This window comes from Dendropsophus ebraccatus, chromosome 12 (assembly GCF_027789765.1).
Source record: "Dendropsophus ebraccatus isolate aDenEbr1 chromosome 12, aDenEbr1.pat, whole genome shotgun sequence".
NCBI lineage: Eukaryota > Metazoa > Chordata > Amphibia > Anura > Hylidae > Dendropsophus > Dendropsophus ebraccatus.
The window spans coordinates 35906800-35925745 of NC_091465.1; the positions used below are offsets into that span (position 1 = coordinate 35906800).

The window sequence follows — 18946 nt, forward strand, 5'->3', positions numbered from 1 at the left end:
ATTAGAAGCACATACAGTAAAATGTGGCCCTGTCAAACACCCTTCTGACCGGAGAAAGCATTATGCCTCAGGCCACAAGAGGCTGCCCCCCAGCATTACGATGACCAAGTGACGTCACTTGTACACTTGCAAAGCCTGAAGACAGAGAAAGAAGCAGGAGGAGGGCACTGCTGTAGTCTGTAGCAGGTAAGTATGTTTTTCCCCCCTTCTCCGTTTTTACTGTTCCTGACTGTAAAAACAGCCACAGATCTGTGAAGGGACCTTACAAAGAGTCTCCTTTACAGAGGTCATGTGGACAGAACTTATCTTGATGATACAACCTCCTTATGAGTACAGTGGTACCTTGATTTAAGAGTAACTTGGTTTAAGAGCTCACAGTTTTTCAAAATTATGACTTGGTTTAGGAGAATTGCTTTGGTTTAAGAGCTCCCTGTACTGGGTGGGAGGGCGAGTGGAGGAGGGGCATGGCCTACATAGCGGGGTCTACAGCACTGTACTCTAACCCTCACCTTCTAAATCACGGCAGATCCACTTCAGGCTGGGGCTTGCATTAGGGGACAGGACTGTGGAGGTAATCTCTTCATAGCTGTAACCCCTCTCTCCTCAGACAGAGAGTGCTAGATGTATGTGCTGACATCTGTCCTGCTCATTCCTTCATGGTCCTTGCAGTCTCTGTCTGCCCTTGTGCTTCCCATCTTCTCCATTCCTGTACAATAACTTATAATATCACAAATTCTGCTGTTTCTGTATGTTTGTTTCATCTTTTTTACATGTTATTCAGAATAATAAATCATTATTTCTGGGGTGTGGAACCAATTGTCTGCATTTCTATAATTTCTTATGGGAAAAGTTGCTTTGGTTTAAGAGTGGATTTGGTCCCGGAACGAATTATGCTGGTAATCCAAGGCACCACTGTCTTTCAATAAATGTGTCACTCTATACTTATAATGGGGAACCTTCTGCCCTCCAGCTGTTGAAAAACTACAATTCCCATCCTGCCTGGACAACCAAAGATATGGCCTTAGCCACCGAGGTATGATGGGAATTAATTGTAGTTTTGCAACACCTGTGGGGTGTGAAGTTTTGCCATCACTGCTCTCTCTATCTATATGTTTTATACTTTTCTCTATTCCAGATGTGGAAGGATGAATTTCTAGCCTGGAATTCAAGTCATTTTGATGGAATTGGAGAAATTTCCCTCCCGCTCAGTGCCATTTGGGTTCCAGACATTGTTATTAATGAATTGTATGTAACATTTACTGTCATATTAAAGTGCTTTATCTGTCCATCCTATGTAGGATTCTGGGCCTTGATAACCAGTACAGTTTTCTTTTTTTATTTTTATTTTTTTTGCATGTACTGATGAAACAACTATAATTTAAGAAACATTTTAGGTTATTATAACTCTATCATTTTTAATTAATTTAATACCAGTAATCTAATAGGTAATGCTTTTACAATGTGCCATTGTGACTTTATAGGTATTTAGCACCGTTGTCATAGAGGTTCCGTCATTGGCTATACAGGCTGTGTAGACAGGACGCTCCCATGTGCAGGAGGGTGCTAGCACAATAGAGTCCTGTTCTGTTCTGATAAGGAACAAACACTTGGTAACAGTACTGTCAGTAACTGTATCTAGGCTCTTAAAGGGCTCAGATATGAAGATAACCACCTGTAAGTTGCACTTGAGAGATAGTTTTTTGCTTTTTGTAATATAGTTACTGTTACTAATACATTTCAGTGTGTGTCCTGTAAAGAAAACAATCCCATACACAATTGGGACATACTATAGATGGCAAAACACTTACACCTCTGCCACCCCATTCCTCTCTCCCCCAGTTTAGTGCTCAGGAACTGTAGCAGTTATTACGTTGTATTATGTTTGCCCGATTAGTTTAACAATACTTTGTAACACACACACAACACACACACACACAACACACACACACAAGGCCGGTCCACTTTTTTAAGGAAAAAAAGTAACAAGAATAACAATTTCTGTGCAAAATAAGACTTGCACAAAAATTCCCTTTTTTTTTACTGCAGACAAATAGGGGGAGATTTATCAAACATGGTGTAAAGTGAAACGCTCTCAGTTGCCCCTAGCAACCAATCAGATTCCACCTTTCATTTTCCAAAGAGTCTGTGAGGAATGAAAGGTGAAATCTGATTGGTTGCTATGGGCAACTGAGCCAGTTTCACTTTACACCATGGGGGAGATTTATCAAACATGGTGTAAAGTGAAACTGGCTCAGTTGCCCCTAGCAACCAATCAGATTCCACCTTTCATTTCTCACAGACTCTTTGGAAAATGAAAGGTGGAATCTGATTGGTTGCTAGGGGCAACTGAGCCAGTTTCACTTTACACCATGTTTGATAAATCTCCCTCAATGTTTGATAAATCTCCCCCATAGTGTGTAGGGTGTTATAAATCCTCCCTAGGTATTTGGGTTTTCATACAGTGCAAATTCTGGGCCACAATAATTATTTCCACAATTAGGCTATGTTCACACAACATATATTTTCTTATAACTGCGGCCGTTGCCTATTGCAAATATGAAAATATACGTGCCGTTTATGGAATCCCGTCCGGAGTGTATACACATGGTATACACTCCGTCCGGGATCCCTAGCGGCGCCGCAAACAACTGACATGTCAGTTTTCTGGGGCCGCTATTCCTTAAATAACAGCTGCAGAAAACACTGTCAGTGCATAGTGTGCAGTTGAGCATCAGAACTCTGCGGCCCTAAAGATCATCCAGCCGGTACTGCAGTACCGGCCGGGATGATCTTTTCTGAGAACGTCCGGGTCACGAAACGGCCGGTCTCATACTGTGTATGAACATGGCCTAAATATACATATAAATATATATAAATATACCAAGTGCAGAATTTACCACTTGACTTAGCCCATGATTTATACCGTTAGGTCTTTGTCTGTTTTGCCTCTTTCATACAACAGTGGCTCGGTGACTGATCATTAACCCTATTGATTTCCATTTAGTTGTATTAAATAGATTACAATAGGATAGGAGTCAGGTTATTGATACACAGGATATATGACCATGTAAACATATAAGATTCCACATTACTATTTGCATGCCCAACAGCAGAGTGGTTAAGTGCTCACTACTGAAGGTGCTGTATCAGTCAATGACATTATTTGGGGTGACAAATTAATTTTTGCTCTGTAGTGTAGAAGATGGGAAATCTCCTGATTTGCCGTATGTATATGTGAACTCTACCGGAACGATCAGGAATTACAAGCCCATGCAGGTAGTGTCAGCCTGCAATCTGGAGACGTATGCTTTCCCTTTTGATATCCAAAACTGCAGCCTGACCTTCACCAGCTGCTTACATACAGGTAATGGCTGCATTGGTACATTCAGGGTGTTACAACTATGCAGGTTTCATGGTACTAGAGCTCTACTAGAAACTCGAGCTAGATGGGCAGAGAGTGTCTAGTGATATAAATGGATGGTGTATAGTATTTTTAATTATTATTTTATATTTTATTATTATTTTTGAGGGTAAATTATTGGGTTATTGTTGGGAATGCCATCTTATCTACTGAATAAAAACCTCTTTTAATGACTGATGAGAGTCTATATCCACAGTTTTACTTATCCAGTAGTAAATGCCACCATATATACACACTGCAGAAAGTATATATGGATATAAAAGGCTGTTCACACTGTCATTGCTACTAATCAGTCTGGTATCTACTTGACAGCAAGTATGCCGTATTTCCCTGAAAATAAGACGCCCTCCTAAAATAAGACACCAACTACCCTACCTTCTAGCCTAAAGTAAGTAAAGTAAGGCACCCCCCCCCCAAAATAAGGCACCCCCCCACCCTAAACTAGGGCACCCCCCGAAAGTAAGGCCACCCGCCGACACCCAGGACTCACCTAATCCCCTCGAGGAGCTTCACTGCTGGCGAAGTAGGCAGCTTAGTCTCCGCATGTCCCGCTGCACGTCCCAACGTACACCGCCGCACGTCATGACAGCACGTCCCGCTGCATACCGCCCCCTGTCCCGCAAGGCTTTGGGTATTCCAGAGAGGTCGGGGGGGGGGGGGGGGGGGGAGAGAAATAAGACATACCTGAAAATAAGACATAGGAGGAGATTAATCAAGCAGGTGTGAAGTAAAATTGTCTTATGTGCCCCTAGCAACCAATCATATTCCACTTTTCATTCCTAACAGATTCTTTGGAAAATGAAAGGTGAAATTTGATTGGTTGCTAGGGGCAACTAAGACAATTTTACTTCACACCTGTTTGATCAATCTCACCCATAGTATTTTTGATTAAAAATAATATAAGGCACTGTCTTATTTTCAGGGAAACACGGTAGCCTTAAACAATAACCTACTAAAGTCCTTATAAGTCAACGGCACCTGTCAGTATGTGTTTCAAAATGGATCCATCCACATTGTCCTAGTTTTGTCAGTGTGAGTAAAGTCATACATATTATATAATAAAATGGCTTCATCCCCAGCTTTAGTGATTCTCTCATAGGTAGGCATCATCTTCCTCCTATTGTCCCAATTATGACTGATCCTACACCACTGAAGCCCAGCACTGGTTTTCAGTACTTACTGCAAAACACCATACCCAAGTCACCAGAATTTATGAGCGCAGAATCCTGAAGCTTTACAGGATTGCAATGATCAGGCATCCAAATCTACAGTAGTATATTACTGGCATTATAGTAACATTATACAGTAAGATCCTGTATAACCATACTGATTGCCTTTTGTTTAGTGAATGATCTCAACCTTTCCATCTGGAGAAGCTACGAGGAGATCAGCAATGACAAGAGTATATTCCTAGATGATGGCGAGTGGGAACTTCTGTCTGTACCCTCCAACTACGAGATTCTCCATACCCATGGCGGAAGCTTCGCTCAGGTTCAATTTAATGTATGTAAAGGTTCTTTTCATTTTTTAAATAACATATATGATCTGCATATATATATATATATATATATATATATATATATATATATATATATATTTTGAGCGTTGCACAAAAAGAGTTACAACATTTTAGGCTATGTTCACACATAGTATTTTCAGTCTTTTGGGCAGTCTTTTTTTAAACAAAACCAGGAGTGGAACTGACAAGGCAAAATTATAATGCAAAGATGTTTACAGCTTCTGTGTCTTCAATCCATTCCTGGTTTTGGTTGAAAAAATACTGACCAAAAAACTGACAGAACTTCTACTTGTGAACATAGCCTTATGTTCGTTCTCTGGTGAAAGCATTGATAACTGTCTCTCTGTATGTACTGTGCTATTGGCCATCAGGGACAAAGCCATAGAGAACATTCTAGATACCCCTGTCAATCTTGTATAGAAATTATAGCTATTTGTTGGAGACTATTTTGCTGTTTTAATCTAGCAAGTGAGCTCACATTTTAGTTAAACTATTACAATATAACTCTTTAAAATGGCTTTGACAAGCAAATACAATACTCAGTATAATTCATATAAAATTAAGATGAATGAATATAATTCATTAAAGGGGAACTCCAGGTAGAGGAGGGAAAAATTAAACTTTTGCAGAAGCATATAGCATTACTTATCTATCTATCCCAGTTTTGAAACTACAAAAAATCTATTTGTTTTGGTATTTTTTGTTCTGTATTGTGTTTCTGTACTTCCTGGTTGAGCAGTTGTACACAGTACTACAGGTTCCAGAATGCAATGCTTTCCCTCAGCTGTTCATCACAGCCCCCAATCCTGCACATTCCCCGCCCAAATCTATTGCAGAACATCTAGGCTCTGTTCACACATAGCAGTTTCATTGTGTTACTGAATTATTTGCAGTACTTTATCATTTCATTGTGTTCCCACTAGAGATGAGCGAACCTGGAGCATGCTCGAGTCGATCCGAACCCGAACTTTCAGCATTTGATTAGCGGTGGCTGCTGAAATTGGATAAAGCCCTAAGGCTATGTGGAAAACATGGATATAGTCATTGGCTGTATCCATGTTTTCCAAACAACCTTAGAGCTTTATCCAAGTTCAGCAGCCCCAGCTAATCAAATACCGAACGTTCGGGTTCAGATCGACTCGAACCCGAACCCGGTTCGCTCATCTCTAGTTCCCACCCACACAGCATACAGTTGATACCTGTAACATTTTAATCAGCTACCAGTGTGGCAGAACCGTACAGATACGGTAATACATTATATAGACACATCTATACAACTTTTAATGTACTTTTACTAGAAAACAAATTTTCCTTATGTAGAGTTCCCCTTTAAAATGATTAAATATTGCATACTTACCTTACCTCACCCCCTCCATACTCCCAGTGTCAGATATTCCAGTCCCAGCTGCCCTCCCATTCTGGATGTGGATGAATACCTGGCTTTGTTAAACCCTTGTCATTTTTCAATACTCACAACTGAGTTAGACTTTAACTGTATGTGCTCCTAATCAGGAGTGCATACAGTTAAAGTCAGCACTGTGTTTGACAGGGCGAGGAGCCATTGGCTGTCCGGTCTGTCAATCACTCTTGTGTCTGGAGGCTGTGCATTAGATATATCTTTTTATTTTCTTTTTTTCTTTTTCCTGATTTCCTGAAGCCTCGGAAAAGTATTTCCTGGCCATAAAAATTGACACCCACATGTATATGTGGCCTTATTCGGTAGTTGCTTGTACCTTTTTATCAATATTCCATAAGAGCGAGGAACATATTAGCATTTCCTGAATTTGGAAGTTCTCATGTTTATAACTGGCTCTTGTATATTATATGCTGAGCTAATCTGATTCCATACACCCGCACATGACTGTATTTATAGATGGCACATATAGCCCAGCGCATCTGTGCAGATGCATTTTAATTGTTCCCCTTTCAGGGTATGAAGAGATGACATCCATTTTCCTAAAGCATATGTATCTAGATAACATAGAAAATGAGGTTTTGCACTAGGCAGGGAACTCCTAGTCTTGGTAATCCAAGCATTTCATGATCCATAGATTGTATTAACCATGAAAACAAATGTGGGACATTATTATGTAGTTTCTGTAGGCCCAGAATTGGTGGTTTAGCTGCGAATTACAAATAGACGTCGTCTTTCTCTAAGCGGAAATTCTCCAGCTCGTTAATTTGCATATGAGCCATAGAGCCTCATTATCGCCGAACAGGATAGACGCGTTGTATGGAATACACAGCTGCACATCAAGTAATGCAAGAAACAGCTATTAGGCCACACACCATTACCTGTTAGAGGGATTGCCCTGGAATACATGGCTGTGGACAGATTCATGGAGGAGTGGGAGGCATGGGATATATAAACACTACATAGTACTGTACATTGAACATTTGCTAGGTTAATCTCTGTTTCTCTAAAATAGGATGTTATCCGTATTGTGTCAGAACATTTACCGACTGTCTACCGCCATGGCTTTAGAGTAAAAAGAAGTTAGAATTACCAGATTATTGTCTTTTCTTGTCATTGGGCTACATCCAGCTCCATTAAAAGTGTCGGTAGCTGTAGAGAGATGCATCAAAGTTGTGTCCATGTTTCCTATTTGTGCCATGGCCTGGAGCGTTGAGGGTGTTATATTGCAGGTGGGCTTGGTGTTTTGTGGCTGGAACCCTTGGGCACTTGTTACGATGACCAGGAGTTGCGTTGCCCACATTGGCACTGCTTTTAAAAAGGGGTAGCACAAGATGTGGGTGCAGGTGCAGCGACAAAAATAGGACAGGGGCTAGCACTTAACCAAAGGTGGCTTACTGGACACCTTCAGTGCAATACAAACAATAAGACTTAGAACGTGACGGGTGCAGATAACTGTAGTGGGAGGTAGTAGTAAAAATAGAGCTTGTTCAGAGCAGGTGTAGGGCCGTCTTGGGGCCCTTGTCCAATGTAGACATGTACTGTGACCAGGGTGAAGAATAGTGGAGCAGAAAAAGAATACTCATACTCACCTATAGTTGGTTGTCTATCTGACTGCCTTCTGCCCAACCAGATCAGAGAGTTCCAGGTTGAGTAATACGAGCCCCAGGCCTTTACGACTGGGCATAAGCAGACTTCCTGAGACCTCCCATGATAGCTGTGCATAAGTCAGTAAGATGCTTCGGCTTTCCTGCTCTTTGTCTTACAGCGGATCAGTCTCTCTCTGAAGAAGATCTCAGGGCTCAGGCCTGGTACCTGGTACCTACTCTCTTGTCTTTGTCTCCTTCCACCATATACTAGAAAAACACCTACCCAAAGACCTCCCACCAGGAACTGAGTTTAAATAGGGGTGACTGGGTCTAAAAGAAAAAAAGAGGAGAGGAAAGAAGTGTACAGTCATGGCCAAAAGTTTTGAAAATTACACAAATATATAATTTTTTCACATGATCTGCTGCCCTCTGTTTTTTATGTGTGTTTGCCAGATGTTTTTATCACACACAGAAATATAATTGCAATCATATTATGAGTAACAAAAGCTTATATTGACAGTTAGAATGAGTTAATGAAGTCAATATTTGCAGTGTTGACCCTTCTTCTTCAGGACCTCTGCAATTCTCCCCGACTCGTGGACCAAATCCTGACTGATAGCAGTCTATTCTTGCACAATCAATGCTTGCATTTTGTCAGAATTTGTTGGTTTTTGTTTGTCCACCCATCTCTTGATGATTGACCACAAGTTCTCAATGGGATTATGATCTGTGCAGTTTCCAGGCCATGGACCCAAAATCTCTATGTTTTGTTCCCTGAGCCATTTAATTATCACCTTTGCTTTATGGCAAGGCGCTCCATCATGCTGGAAAAGGCATTGTTGATCGCCAAACTGCTCTTGGACGGCTGGGAGAAGTTGCTCTTGGAGGACATTCTGGTACCATTCTTTATTCATGGCTGTGTTTTTAGGCAAGACTGTGAGAGAGCCGATTCCCTTGGCTGAGAAGCAACCCCCCACATGAATGGTTTCAGGATGCTTTACAGTTGGCACGAGACAAGACTAGTGGTAGCGCTCACCTCGTCTTCTCCGAATAAGCTGTTTTCCAGATGTCCCAAACAATCGGAAAGGGGATTCTTCAGAGAAAATGAATTTACCCCAGTCCTCAGTAGTCCACTCCCTGTACTTTTTGCAGAATATCAGTCTGTCCCTGATGTTTTTTTTGGAGAGAAGAGGCTTCTTTGCTGCCCTCCTTGAGACCAGGCCTTGCTCCAAGAGTCTCCGCCTCACAGTGCGTGCAGATGCACTCACACCTGCCTGCTGCCATTCCTGAGCAAGCTCTGCACTGCTGGTAGCCCAATCCCGCAGCTGAAACACTTTTAAGAGACGGTCGTGGCACTTGCTGGTCTTTCTTGGGCGCCCTGGAGCCTTTTTGGCAACAATGGAACCTCTCTCCTTGAAGTTCTTGATGATGCGATAGATTGTTGACTGAGGTGCAATCTTTCTAACTGTGATACTCTTCCCTGTTAGGCCATTTTTGTGCAGTGCAATGATGACTGCACATGTTTTTTTAGAGATAACAATGGTAAAAGAAGAGAAACAATGATGCAAAGCACCAGCCTCCTTTTAAAGTGACCAGTGGTGTCATTCTTACTTAATCATGACAGATTGATCTCCAGCCCTGTCCTCATCAACACCCACACCTGTTTTAATGGAGCAATCACTGAAACGATGTTAGCTGGTCCTTTTAAGGCAGGGCTGCAATGATGTTGAATTGTGTTTTGAGGGATAAAGTTCATTTTCTAGGCAAATATTGACTTTGCAAGTAATTTCTGTTAAGCTGATCCCTCTTTATAACATTCTGGAGTATATGCAAATTGCCATTTTAAAAACTGAAACAGTAGACTTTGTAAAAATTAATATTTGTATCACTTTTGGCCATGACTGTAGTTGGTGGGAAACTGTCTGTGGCACCTGCACCTGTGATTGGTTAAACAGTAAATGAAACAGTGCAACAATTAACCCTTCATACTGCAGCTGTGCTCATACAGATAGTTTAGCTAGGGGAGAGTGAGACATCTAGTGGTGAAAGTGCAAATAGCAGCTTTATCCCCTTTGTGTGATACCTTACAGAGATGCTTTACCTAGGTGGTATAAAAACTTAGTGGACCACCCGTACCGGGACACTACATATTCCATATGCATTAACTACAATATTTGATGCTAGGGCCCCCACTTCTGGGGCCCACTACTGATGTTGGGGCCACCACTTCTGTTGGTCAAGGACAGGGGCTTGGGAGAGGAATATAGGAACCATATCCAGTGAAAAATAATTTATTTCAAATCATCTGGTGTCAGAATATTATACAGATTTGTAATTTACTTCCTTTAAAAATCTCCAGTCTTATCAGCTGCTGTATGTCCTGCAGGAAGTGGTATATTCTTTCCAGTCTGATATGATACTCTTTGCTGCCTCCTCTGTCCATGTCAGGAACTGTCCAGAGCAGTAACAAATCCTCATAGAAAACCTCTACTGCTTTGGACAGTTCCTGACTCTGACAAAGATGGCAGCAGAGAGCATCATATCAGACTGGAAAAAATACACCACTTCTAGCAGGACATACAGCAGCTGATAAGTACTGGAAGGCTTGATATGTTTTAATAGAAGTAATTTACAAATTTGTATAACTTTTTGACACCAGTTGATTTGATCATTTTTATTGCTGGAGTACCCCTTTAAGTAGTCAGGGAAAGTTGGAATGAGTTCCATGTTAATTCCTATCTTAGTCAGCTTTGCATGAAATAGAAGTGACTGACAAAGTTTATCTACTTGCCTCCTGACCTTGCTCTTCCCTGATCCCATTTAGAAATCATTATTGCACGATAAGGCCGACCACCACCTTCATTTTCCATACACCAGTAATATCTATGGCAGCCCACATCACATATGTGCCGAGAGCGAGTGCAGCTGGTCTCTACACTTACAATGAATTAAACATGGGCTCGGTTACTTTCATTGAAGCCGAAATGTGTTTTTTTTCTGGAACCTCATTTTACATCACACGTAGAATAGATGAGCAGTACACAAAATGGCATGTAGGACAGTGGCTAGTGCCATGGATATGGCCATACTTTGTCTCCAAAACTTGCACAACAGACTCCCTTTAGTAGAGCCAAGGGCATTACTAGGCGCCGCATAATACATTTTCTCCATTACATTATAATTAACCTGTGTGCCCCAGTCTTTCATGATAACTGATCTCCAAGCTGACACCCTTTTTCCTCGGCTTTGGCATGTCCAGAACTAACAACGACCCTGGCAAGACAAGATAACCACACAGAACACAGGGAGATGAATGGCCGGCATGGGACATAGCTCTCTCATGCAGCAGTGATTTCAGCTTTAATGGCAAAATCATTATCATTGCGACAATGGCTCACAAATGAGCAGAGGGTGAAATAAAGAGGAGGGGGGAGAATTATGTGTGGAATAAATGAGCGCTTCTGAAATTCATAGCATCATAAAGAGAACCTTATCAAATGAACCAGCAGAAGGTTAGACGAGCAGCAGAGCAATTAGGCTAACACCGTAGGGCCTCTATTTCATCTTCTGTGTGCTCATCATGTACAAATTCCCAATTAGATTTATTCCTTTCATTATCATCAATGGGAATTCACAACAATAGTGTGTACAACCCCCCCCCCCTTTTTAAAGGTACAGTTTTTTTTCCCCCCACTGTGTATTGTTAATAGTAAAGGGCGGGGGGAGAGAGATAAATAAAATGCAGTAAATTAAAAACAAATAGATTTTTTTTTTATACTTTTCTCTATTCACCTGTTAATGTGGACATCTATTTCCAATATGTTAACAACCACATTACATAGACGAATGGAAAAGAGCAAAGAAAAGCATTCCCAGAATGCTTTATTAGCCACTTGTTGAATGGTGCAGGTCGGCCATTCTGTTGTTATGGAGCTGGGAGATGGGGAGGGGGCACAATGTGTTGGAGGGTGTTTGGTAACTTGCACACCTCTGGAATTATTAAAGGGGTATTTCTATCTCTAAAAGTTATCTCCTATGCAGTGTTGAGCTCAGTAATGTTCGACGTTCTATAGAGAGTGAATCGAGCGCCTGACACTCATGCACAATGCCCCCTATTCGTTTGGAGGGCAATTTCCCTCCCCTCTTGTAGTCACTGATCAGCCTGCTACCCCCTTCCCTGTTGACAGAGAATAAGTATTGGAGCTTGAAATAACCTTGTAAAGAGGTCTTATCTACATTTGCTGTACATATTACACATTAGGTTAATGGGAACTTAAATGGGACTGGCAGACAATCTAATATGAATGGGCACCTAATAATCCTCAAACTGCGGGGAAAAGGATTGTGCAGTGTGATTTTGACAAGGCCTAGACTGGCAATCTGCTGTATTGGGCCGATTCCCAGTGGGCTGCTTAGCTTATCGCTACCATTTTGGTGTAGTTGAAATTTTTTATGCCTTTTTTCCCATTTGGTCTTGGATTTAATGTGACCAAAAAAGCACATATCTGTAATTTTTTTTCTTTTTTTCATTTACGCCATTGACCAATTGACCATGCTGGATCAATGACATTATGGGGGAAATTTATGGAGAATAGTCTTTTTTGCATACACACATGCTTTCCTTTTACCGAGACAGGAATATTTGACTGCTTGACAAATCTCCTATATTTTAATAGTTTGTACATGTTTGTATTTTTTTGGGGGGGTGGGGAGGGGGATTATGGGGAAAGGACTTGATTTTAATTTTTATAATGCAGGATTTAAAAAATATTTGTAAACTTTTTTTTTTTTTATATATACTATTCTAGTCTCTGCAGAGACCTCTAAACAATTGTGATATGAGGATCATTATTGCATGTGGGCTTAAAGGGGTTATCCAGCGCTACAAAAACATGGCCACTTTTCCCCCTACTGTTGTCTCCAGTGCAGGTGCGGTTTGCAATTAAGCTCCATTTACTTCAATGGAACAGAGTTTCAAAACCCCACCCAATCTGGTGACAACAGTAGGGGGAAAGTGGCCATGTTTTTGTAGCGCTGGATAACCCCTTTAACACATGAACACTTGACCAAACTGAGTGTACATGTGACTGGATGAGGGGCAGAGTTATAGTTATAAATGACACTCACCAATGCTGATTATGGTTGTTCATTGAAACAAACTTTCAACAACATACAGCAGGAGACATGGATGACAGGGGCGTTTCACTGGCAAATGACCGTTTTCGCGCAGCTGTGCATCCCCTGGCCGAGTGGTACCGCTCAATCAAATTGCACAATCCTTTTCTCATCAGTTTTAGGATTTTTAGGTCTCCATGCATATTAAATTGTCTGCCAGTCCCATTGAAATTCCCATTAACCTTATGTATACAATTCCCATCATGCCTGAACTACCAAATATATGGCTTTGGCTGTCCAGGTATGATGGGAATTGTAGTTTTGCAACAGCTGGAGCGTCAAGGTTAGCCATCACTGTCCTAGGATCAGTAGAGTATCAAAAACTCTCCCAAAAAACTGCCAGACAGGGAGCCAGGCTTTTTACTCTGCAGTTTTTAGACCCTCCTAATACAATTCCATACATTCCTTTTATTCACCGTACAATTACTACAAGCTGTGGGTTTTTAATGCCCCTTTAAAATGATGTTATTCCAATGCATTTTTAGGGGTTTCTTAATATATTTTTTGATGGTGTTGTCTGGTAGTATATATTAATATGCACAACCAGAACTCCCTGACCCCAGCAGCCAAGAAAAGCAAATGGAAGATGGATGTTGTTTTTTTTTTTTAATTATCGGATTTGGAAGAGGGCCAGGGACGGGGACCAGCGGGGAACTTTATGTCTCCCTATTGGAGTTCTTTTTTAATGCCAGTGTAATAGCAGATAATAAGGAGCATTTAATTCTTCTTTTGTAATATAATTAATTGCTTAGTTGAGTTTTTTTAATCTTTACAAAGAAAATGTTTTTGTTTCAAAATGCATTAATCCACTATGTGCTGTGCATTGCCTCTATACAGTGGCACATTAAATATACTTTGTTTCCACATCTTCATAAAAGTCATAAATGACAACTTTGGATGTAGGACAACGGGGAGGTGGTGAGTTACTAAAATTGACCACATCTTCCAAACCCACCCAATTCGATAGCACCTGCCAACTATGTAAAATAGTGTTTTCTAACTCTCCCAACACAGCAGATACTGGGGGAGTAGAAGGGTCTGTGGTGTCCTACTGTGTGGTTTCCTTGTACTTTGTCATAAATGGATCTCCAACATCAGCACTTTATTCAAGTTGTACTGGATTATATTGTTTAAGGCCATATTCACACAGCGTATGAGACCGGCTGTTCTGTGACCCGGCCGTGTCACAGAACAGCCGGTGTCAGAGAAGATCATCCTGGCCGGTACCGGCCAGATGATCTTCATTTCTGTTGAATTGGGATCCACACGCATGCACCCACATCCCAATTAACTATAGCACACAATGGAGAGTGCGACCGGAGCCGCACTCTCCATTGCATGAACTGACATGTCTGTGCGACCGCTATTCAATAAATAGCGGCCGCAAAAAAGGAGATTCGCCCCTTCTCCCTGGCGTACCCTTCCCGTACACCCTGCTCGCCTGATGGGCTGCAGGGAGCAGGTGTAGATTAAGTACGCCGGGCGCAGGTTTGCATATGGTATTTAATGTGCTTTAGTGACATCTAGTGGTAAAACAGTGTTATGGTAGAGCAAATGTGCAAGGGTATTATACACCTATATATGGTAAAGAAGTTTCTTTAGGGTGCATTCACACGTACAGGATCCGCAGCTGATCTGCAGCATTAAGACCAAATCTGTTGCGGATCCGCAGCATAAAATCCGCTGCGATACGGTGTGTGTGAAGCTACCTCAAAAGAGCGGGGTCTCTCTAGCTAGGAGGGAGAAATTTCACAGAAAAGTGGTCTAGTCAGTATTCAGTATTTAGACCATTTTCAATGGACACCATCTCAATTGCTTTGGCTTCCTGTATAGTATGTACAACCTTGTGTTAATTCCTCACCATCCAATTAATTTTGTTTTCCAGCTTGTCATCCGCCGTCGCCCCCTGCTGTATATTGTTGGCATTCTGCTTCCTAGCATTCTTCTTATGACTGTGGACCTAATGAGCTTCTACCTGCCTCCTGACAGCGGGACTCGCATCATGTTTAAAACCAGCATCCTTGTTGGATACACAGTCTTCAGGGTTAACATGGCAGATGAGCTACCAGCTACCGCCTTAAGCGTTCCATTAATCGGTGAGTCCATCAAATCACAACCAATTACATTGTAAAAGTCTTTACTCTCCTATGATTGTGCAAGGGTTTAACCCTTCTGCTTGAACATTGTCAAAATGCCATTTAAGACTTTGTGGTGACAAAGGCGCCTTCTTGCAATATTGTGTCTAATTAAACTTTGTGTAAAAATGCTTAACACCACAAATAAAAAAAATGGGTCTGGAGTTTCAGATCCTGACCGATCATGGTCATCTGTGTCATGTCATAAGTTGGACTCATAATGAAAGTCTATGAGCCCTGGCCGCAGCGTATCAGCCGTATTGCACCAACCAATTTTTGCATGTAAATGAATTGGGGAGTATTTATGGAGATAATTTTCCATCCCCGGTGTAAACTCTAATCCTAATCAATACTCACAAATCCCCAAAGCCAATCTAATGTTGTTACTAATGCAGATTATTTTGTGGAGCTAATTGAAAATGATTGTCTATGGCTGCAGTCAGAGGGTGAAAAAGTCATTGCAGATTTGCATTAGTCAGACATGTTTTACACATTCCTCTCTAGTGATAATGGTCAATGATTGTTTAATATGGGGTAGAGACAGGATAGGGATATGGAAATGTAACAGATTATTATTGTGTACAGTATTTGCTTCTATACACTGTTTATTTACGGTGCCGGAGCTGAGCTGATCAGTATGGGTTTTGACAGTCAACCACTTATGGCCTTTTCTATGGTTCAGTAGACCATTCCTGGAAAGCCCTTTAATTAGTTGTCTCTCTCTAAAAGAGTATGTACACCGCCACCCCCCAGGACCCACTTGAAGTTACACCCATCCCATAGGCTCCATTCTATGCTCAGACAGATTTCAGAATTCAGGGTATGTGCACGCTACGGAATTCACACGGATAACTTCCAGCGGATTCCATCACTCATCCCCCCTCCAGCTTGAAATTCCACCTGTCCCATGGACTCCATTCTATGCTCAGGCAGATTCTGCCGTCCGCCCAAAGAATTGACATGTCTGCCAATGGAGCCTATGGGTGTAACTTTAAGATGGAGCGCACAGGGAATCCAATGGAAGTTATCCGTGCATATATCCTCAAGGTGCCTACTAATCAAATCAGACTGAAAATGTGTGGCTATTAAGAAGTTAAATAGAATTTATGTTAAAAACAGTGAAATGGTGGTCAGAAAATAAAACTGTGTATAAACAACTAAAGAAAATGGCCGCTGTTTGCAAAATAGCGGCCACAAATTAGGCGGCTGCTGTCGTTTTTCTGTACATTGTGTGGATAGACGGCCATTTTTTTATTTTGTTTAAGAAGGTTTCCCTAGTGAACAGCTAATTGCAGATGCAATTGTGGAACCTACAGTTGTCATTGAAAGTAATGGGCTGTGTAATGCATGGCTATACTGGATCCTCCAGAGTAATATCTGCTCTGATGAATAGATGAGGATCCTCAATCACTCAGTACCTGGGAGTTGTAAAACCCTTTATATGTCACAAAATTACTTACTGGAGATGTATGTAAAAAAAAAAATCAAATCTATTTTTATTTTTTAGGTGTGTTCTTTGTTGTATGCATGGCCCTTATGGTTTTAAGCCTTGGCAAATCTATTGTGGTGATAAAGTTCCTTCACGTTGACAAAGATGACTCCGGAGCTCGTCTGTTATTGCAGTGTCCAATGTTGACTAGGAGTTACGATGAAAACACAGAAGATAACTCCTTGGGATCTACCAATGAGACATCAGGTATATTGTCTATTGAGAAATACACAATGAATATTCTGATTAGGGATGGTCCAAACCGAGTTCGGTTTGGGTTCGTACGAACCCGAACTAGCGGGAATGATTCCCGCTGTCTGCCCGCTCCGTGGAGAGGGTGGATACAGCGGGAGGACCGCCTGGAAAACTGGGATACAGCCACAGCCATAGGCTGTATCCCAGTTTTCCAGGCGGTCCTCCCGCTGTATCCACCTGCTGCATGGAGCGGGCAGACAGCGGGAATCTGATGCCGAACCCAAACCTCGGCAGTTTCGGACCATCCCTAATTCTGATGTCATAATACTATCTAATGCCATAGATCAATTAAAGGGGTTGGCCACTTTATAGTAAAATTGTTCAGTATTAATAACTGTACTCACAGCCTTTACTGACAGCAGCTCCTTGTGTACCTCATAGAGCTAAAATCAGACTCCCTTCCTCCAAGCTGTGCCATCCTGCTCTGTGGTGAGTCTGTCCATAAGATGGCTGACACGATGGAGCATGTGACCATGCCCCGCCCCCAGTGTCTACCATAGGCATATACAGCACAGCCTGGAGGATGGGCATCTGATTTTAGCTCTATGAGGTAAACAGGGAGCTACTGTCAGTGAAGGCTTTGAGTAACCTTACTAATACTATACACAGAACAATTTTACTATAAAGTGGCCAACCCATTTTAGAGTTGGTTAGATTCTTTATAAATATGTCCAGTTTTATTCAATTCAAGTCATAGTGCCAGAAAAAGTTTAAAGGTTTTACCCACCATAGCAACCCTTCCTCAGAGGAAAGTGTTTATCAGTTTCCATCTTCCTTTATTGATAAACTAATAAAGGAAACTTGCTGGTGACCAGACACTTTGTATGACAACCATTGTATCTTAAATTGACTGATAGGATAACCCCCTTTAAGTGCCATTTCTTTTGCATTCTAGAGAGCCTCTGTGGTGTAGATGAAGTATTCCAGAGCCCAGAAATATCAGATGATCCATTGATGGAGCAGATCCTACAGGAGGTCACCTCGATTCGATCCTATATGCAAGAGATGGAGTCAGAAGAAACCTGGCACAGCCAATGGCTTCATCTTTGCTATAAATTAGACAGCCTTATGTTCAGGGCCTATCTGTTACTCTTCACTGCCTATGCAGCTACTCTTACATTATTATGGTGGGCATGGAGTTCATATTCTGTACCTACATAAACAAGCTTACAAACTAACATACAGAATTAATCTTCATAAAAAGTTTAGTAACTTAAAGGGGTTCTCCAGGATTAAAGGGGTAGGCCACTTTATAGTAAAATAGTTCAGTGTACAGTATAAGTAAGTGTACTCACTATATATACTGACAGCAGCTCCCTGTGTAACTCATAGAGCTAATATCAGACTCCCCTCCTCCAGGCTGGGCTGCCCTGCTCTGTGGAGTTTTGGTTCATAAGATGGCTGACATGGAGGAGCATGTGACCAGGCCCCACCCCGCTGTGTCCACCACTGAGCCTGTATATGTCTATGGAGAACACAGTGGACAGGGCCTGGTCACATGCTCCTCCATGTCAGCCATTTTGTGGACTGAGCAGGGCATTTTGTGGACAAAACAGAGCAGGGCAGCCCAGCCTGGTGAAGGGGAGTCTGATATTAGTTCTATGAGGTACACAGGGAGCTGCTGTCAGTATATACATTGAGCACACTTACTAATACTTTGTACTGACCTATTTTACTAAAAAGTGGCCAACCCCTTTAAAAAACTTAGCTGCTTTCTTCCTAAAACAGTGTCACACCTGTCCCCAGGTTGTTTGTGGTATTACAATTAAAGCCCTTATTACACAACCCGATCTTCACAGCAAGCGAGCACCGACCCGTCAGATCAGCGCACGTTTGCTCCTCGTTCCCGTTCCCCCGCAACAACAAGCGTGTAAAAGCGGGGGGGGGGGAGGAGGCGGGGGGGGGGGCGGCGCTGGTTGCTGCCCGGGCAATCATCAGATTGTCCGGGA

The 18946-nt window shown here is 41.8% G+C and overlaps 1 protein-coding gene across 3 annotated transcripts in view; it reads left to right on the forward strand.

Moving 5' to 3' along the window:
* HTR3B (5-hydroxytryptamine receptor 3B) overlaps nt 1-18243 on the forward strand; it is a 27140-nt gene extending 8897 nt beyond the window's left edge. For 2 of the 3 annotated variants that reach the window (XM_069947428.1, XM_069947429.1), the window contains exons 4-9: nt 1136-1245; nt 3195-3364; nt 4767-4924; nt 15004-15214; nt 16761-16949; nt 17893-18243. In XM_069947428.1, coding sequence (XP_069803529.1) covers nt 1136-1245; nt 3195-3364; nt 4767-4924; nt 15004-15214; nt 16761-16949; nt 17893-18158 — 1104 coding nt within the window. In that variant the 3' untranslated portion in view covers nt 18159-18243. Of the gene's footprint in view, nt 1-71; nt 187-1135; nt 1246-3194; nt 3365-4766; nt 4925-15003; nt 15215-16760; nt 16950-17892 lie in introns of those variants that run through there. The other variant, XM_069947430.1, reaches the window with a different exon arrangement.
* The last annotated feature ends 703 nt before the right edge of the window (nt 18244-18946 follow it).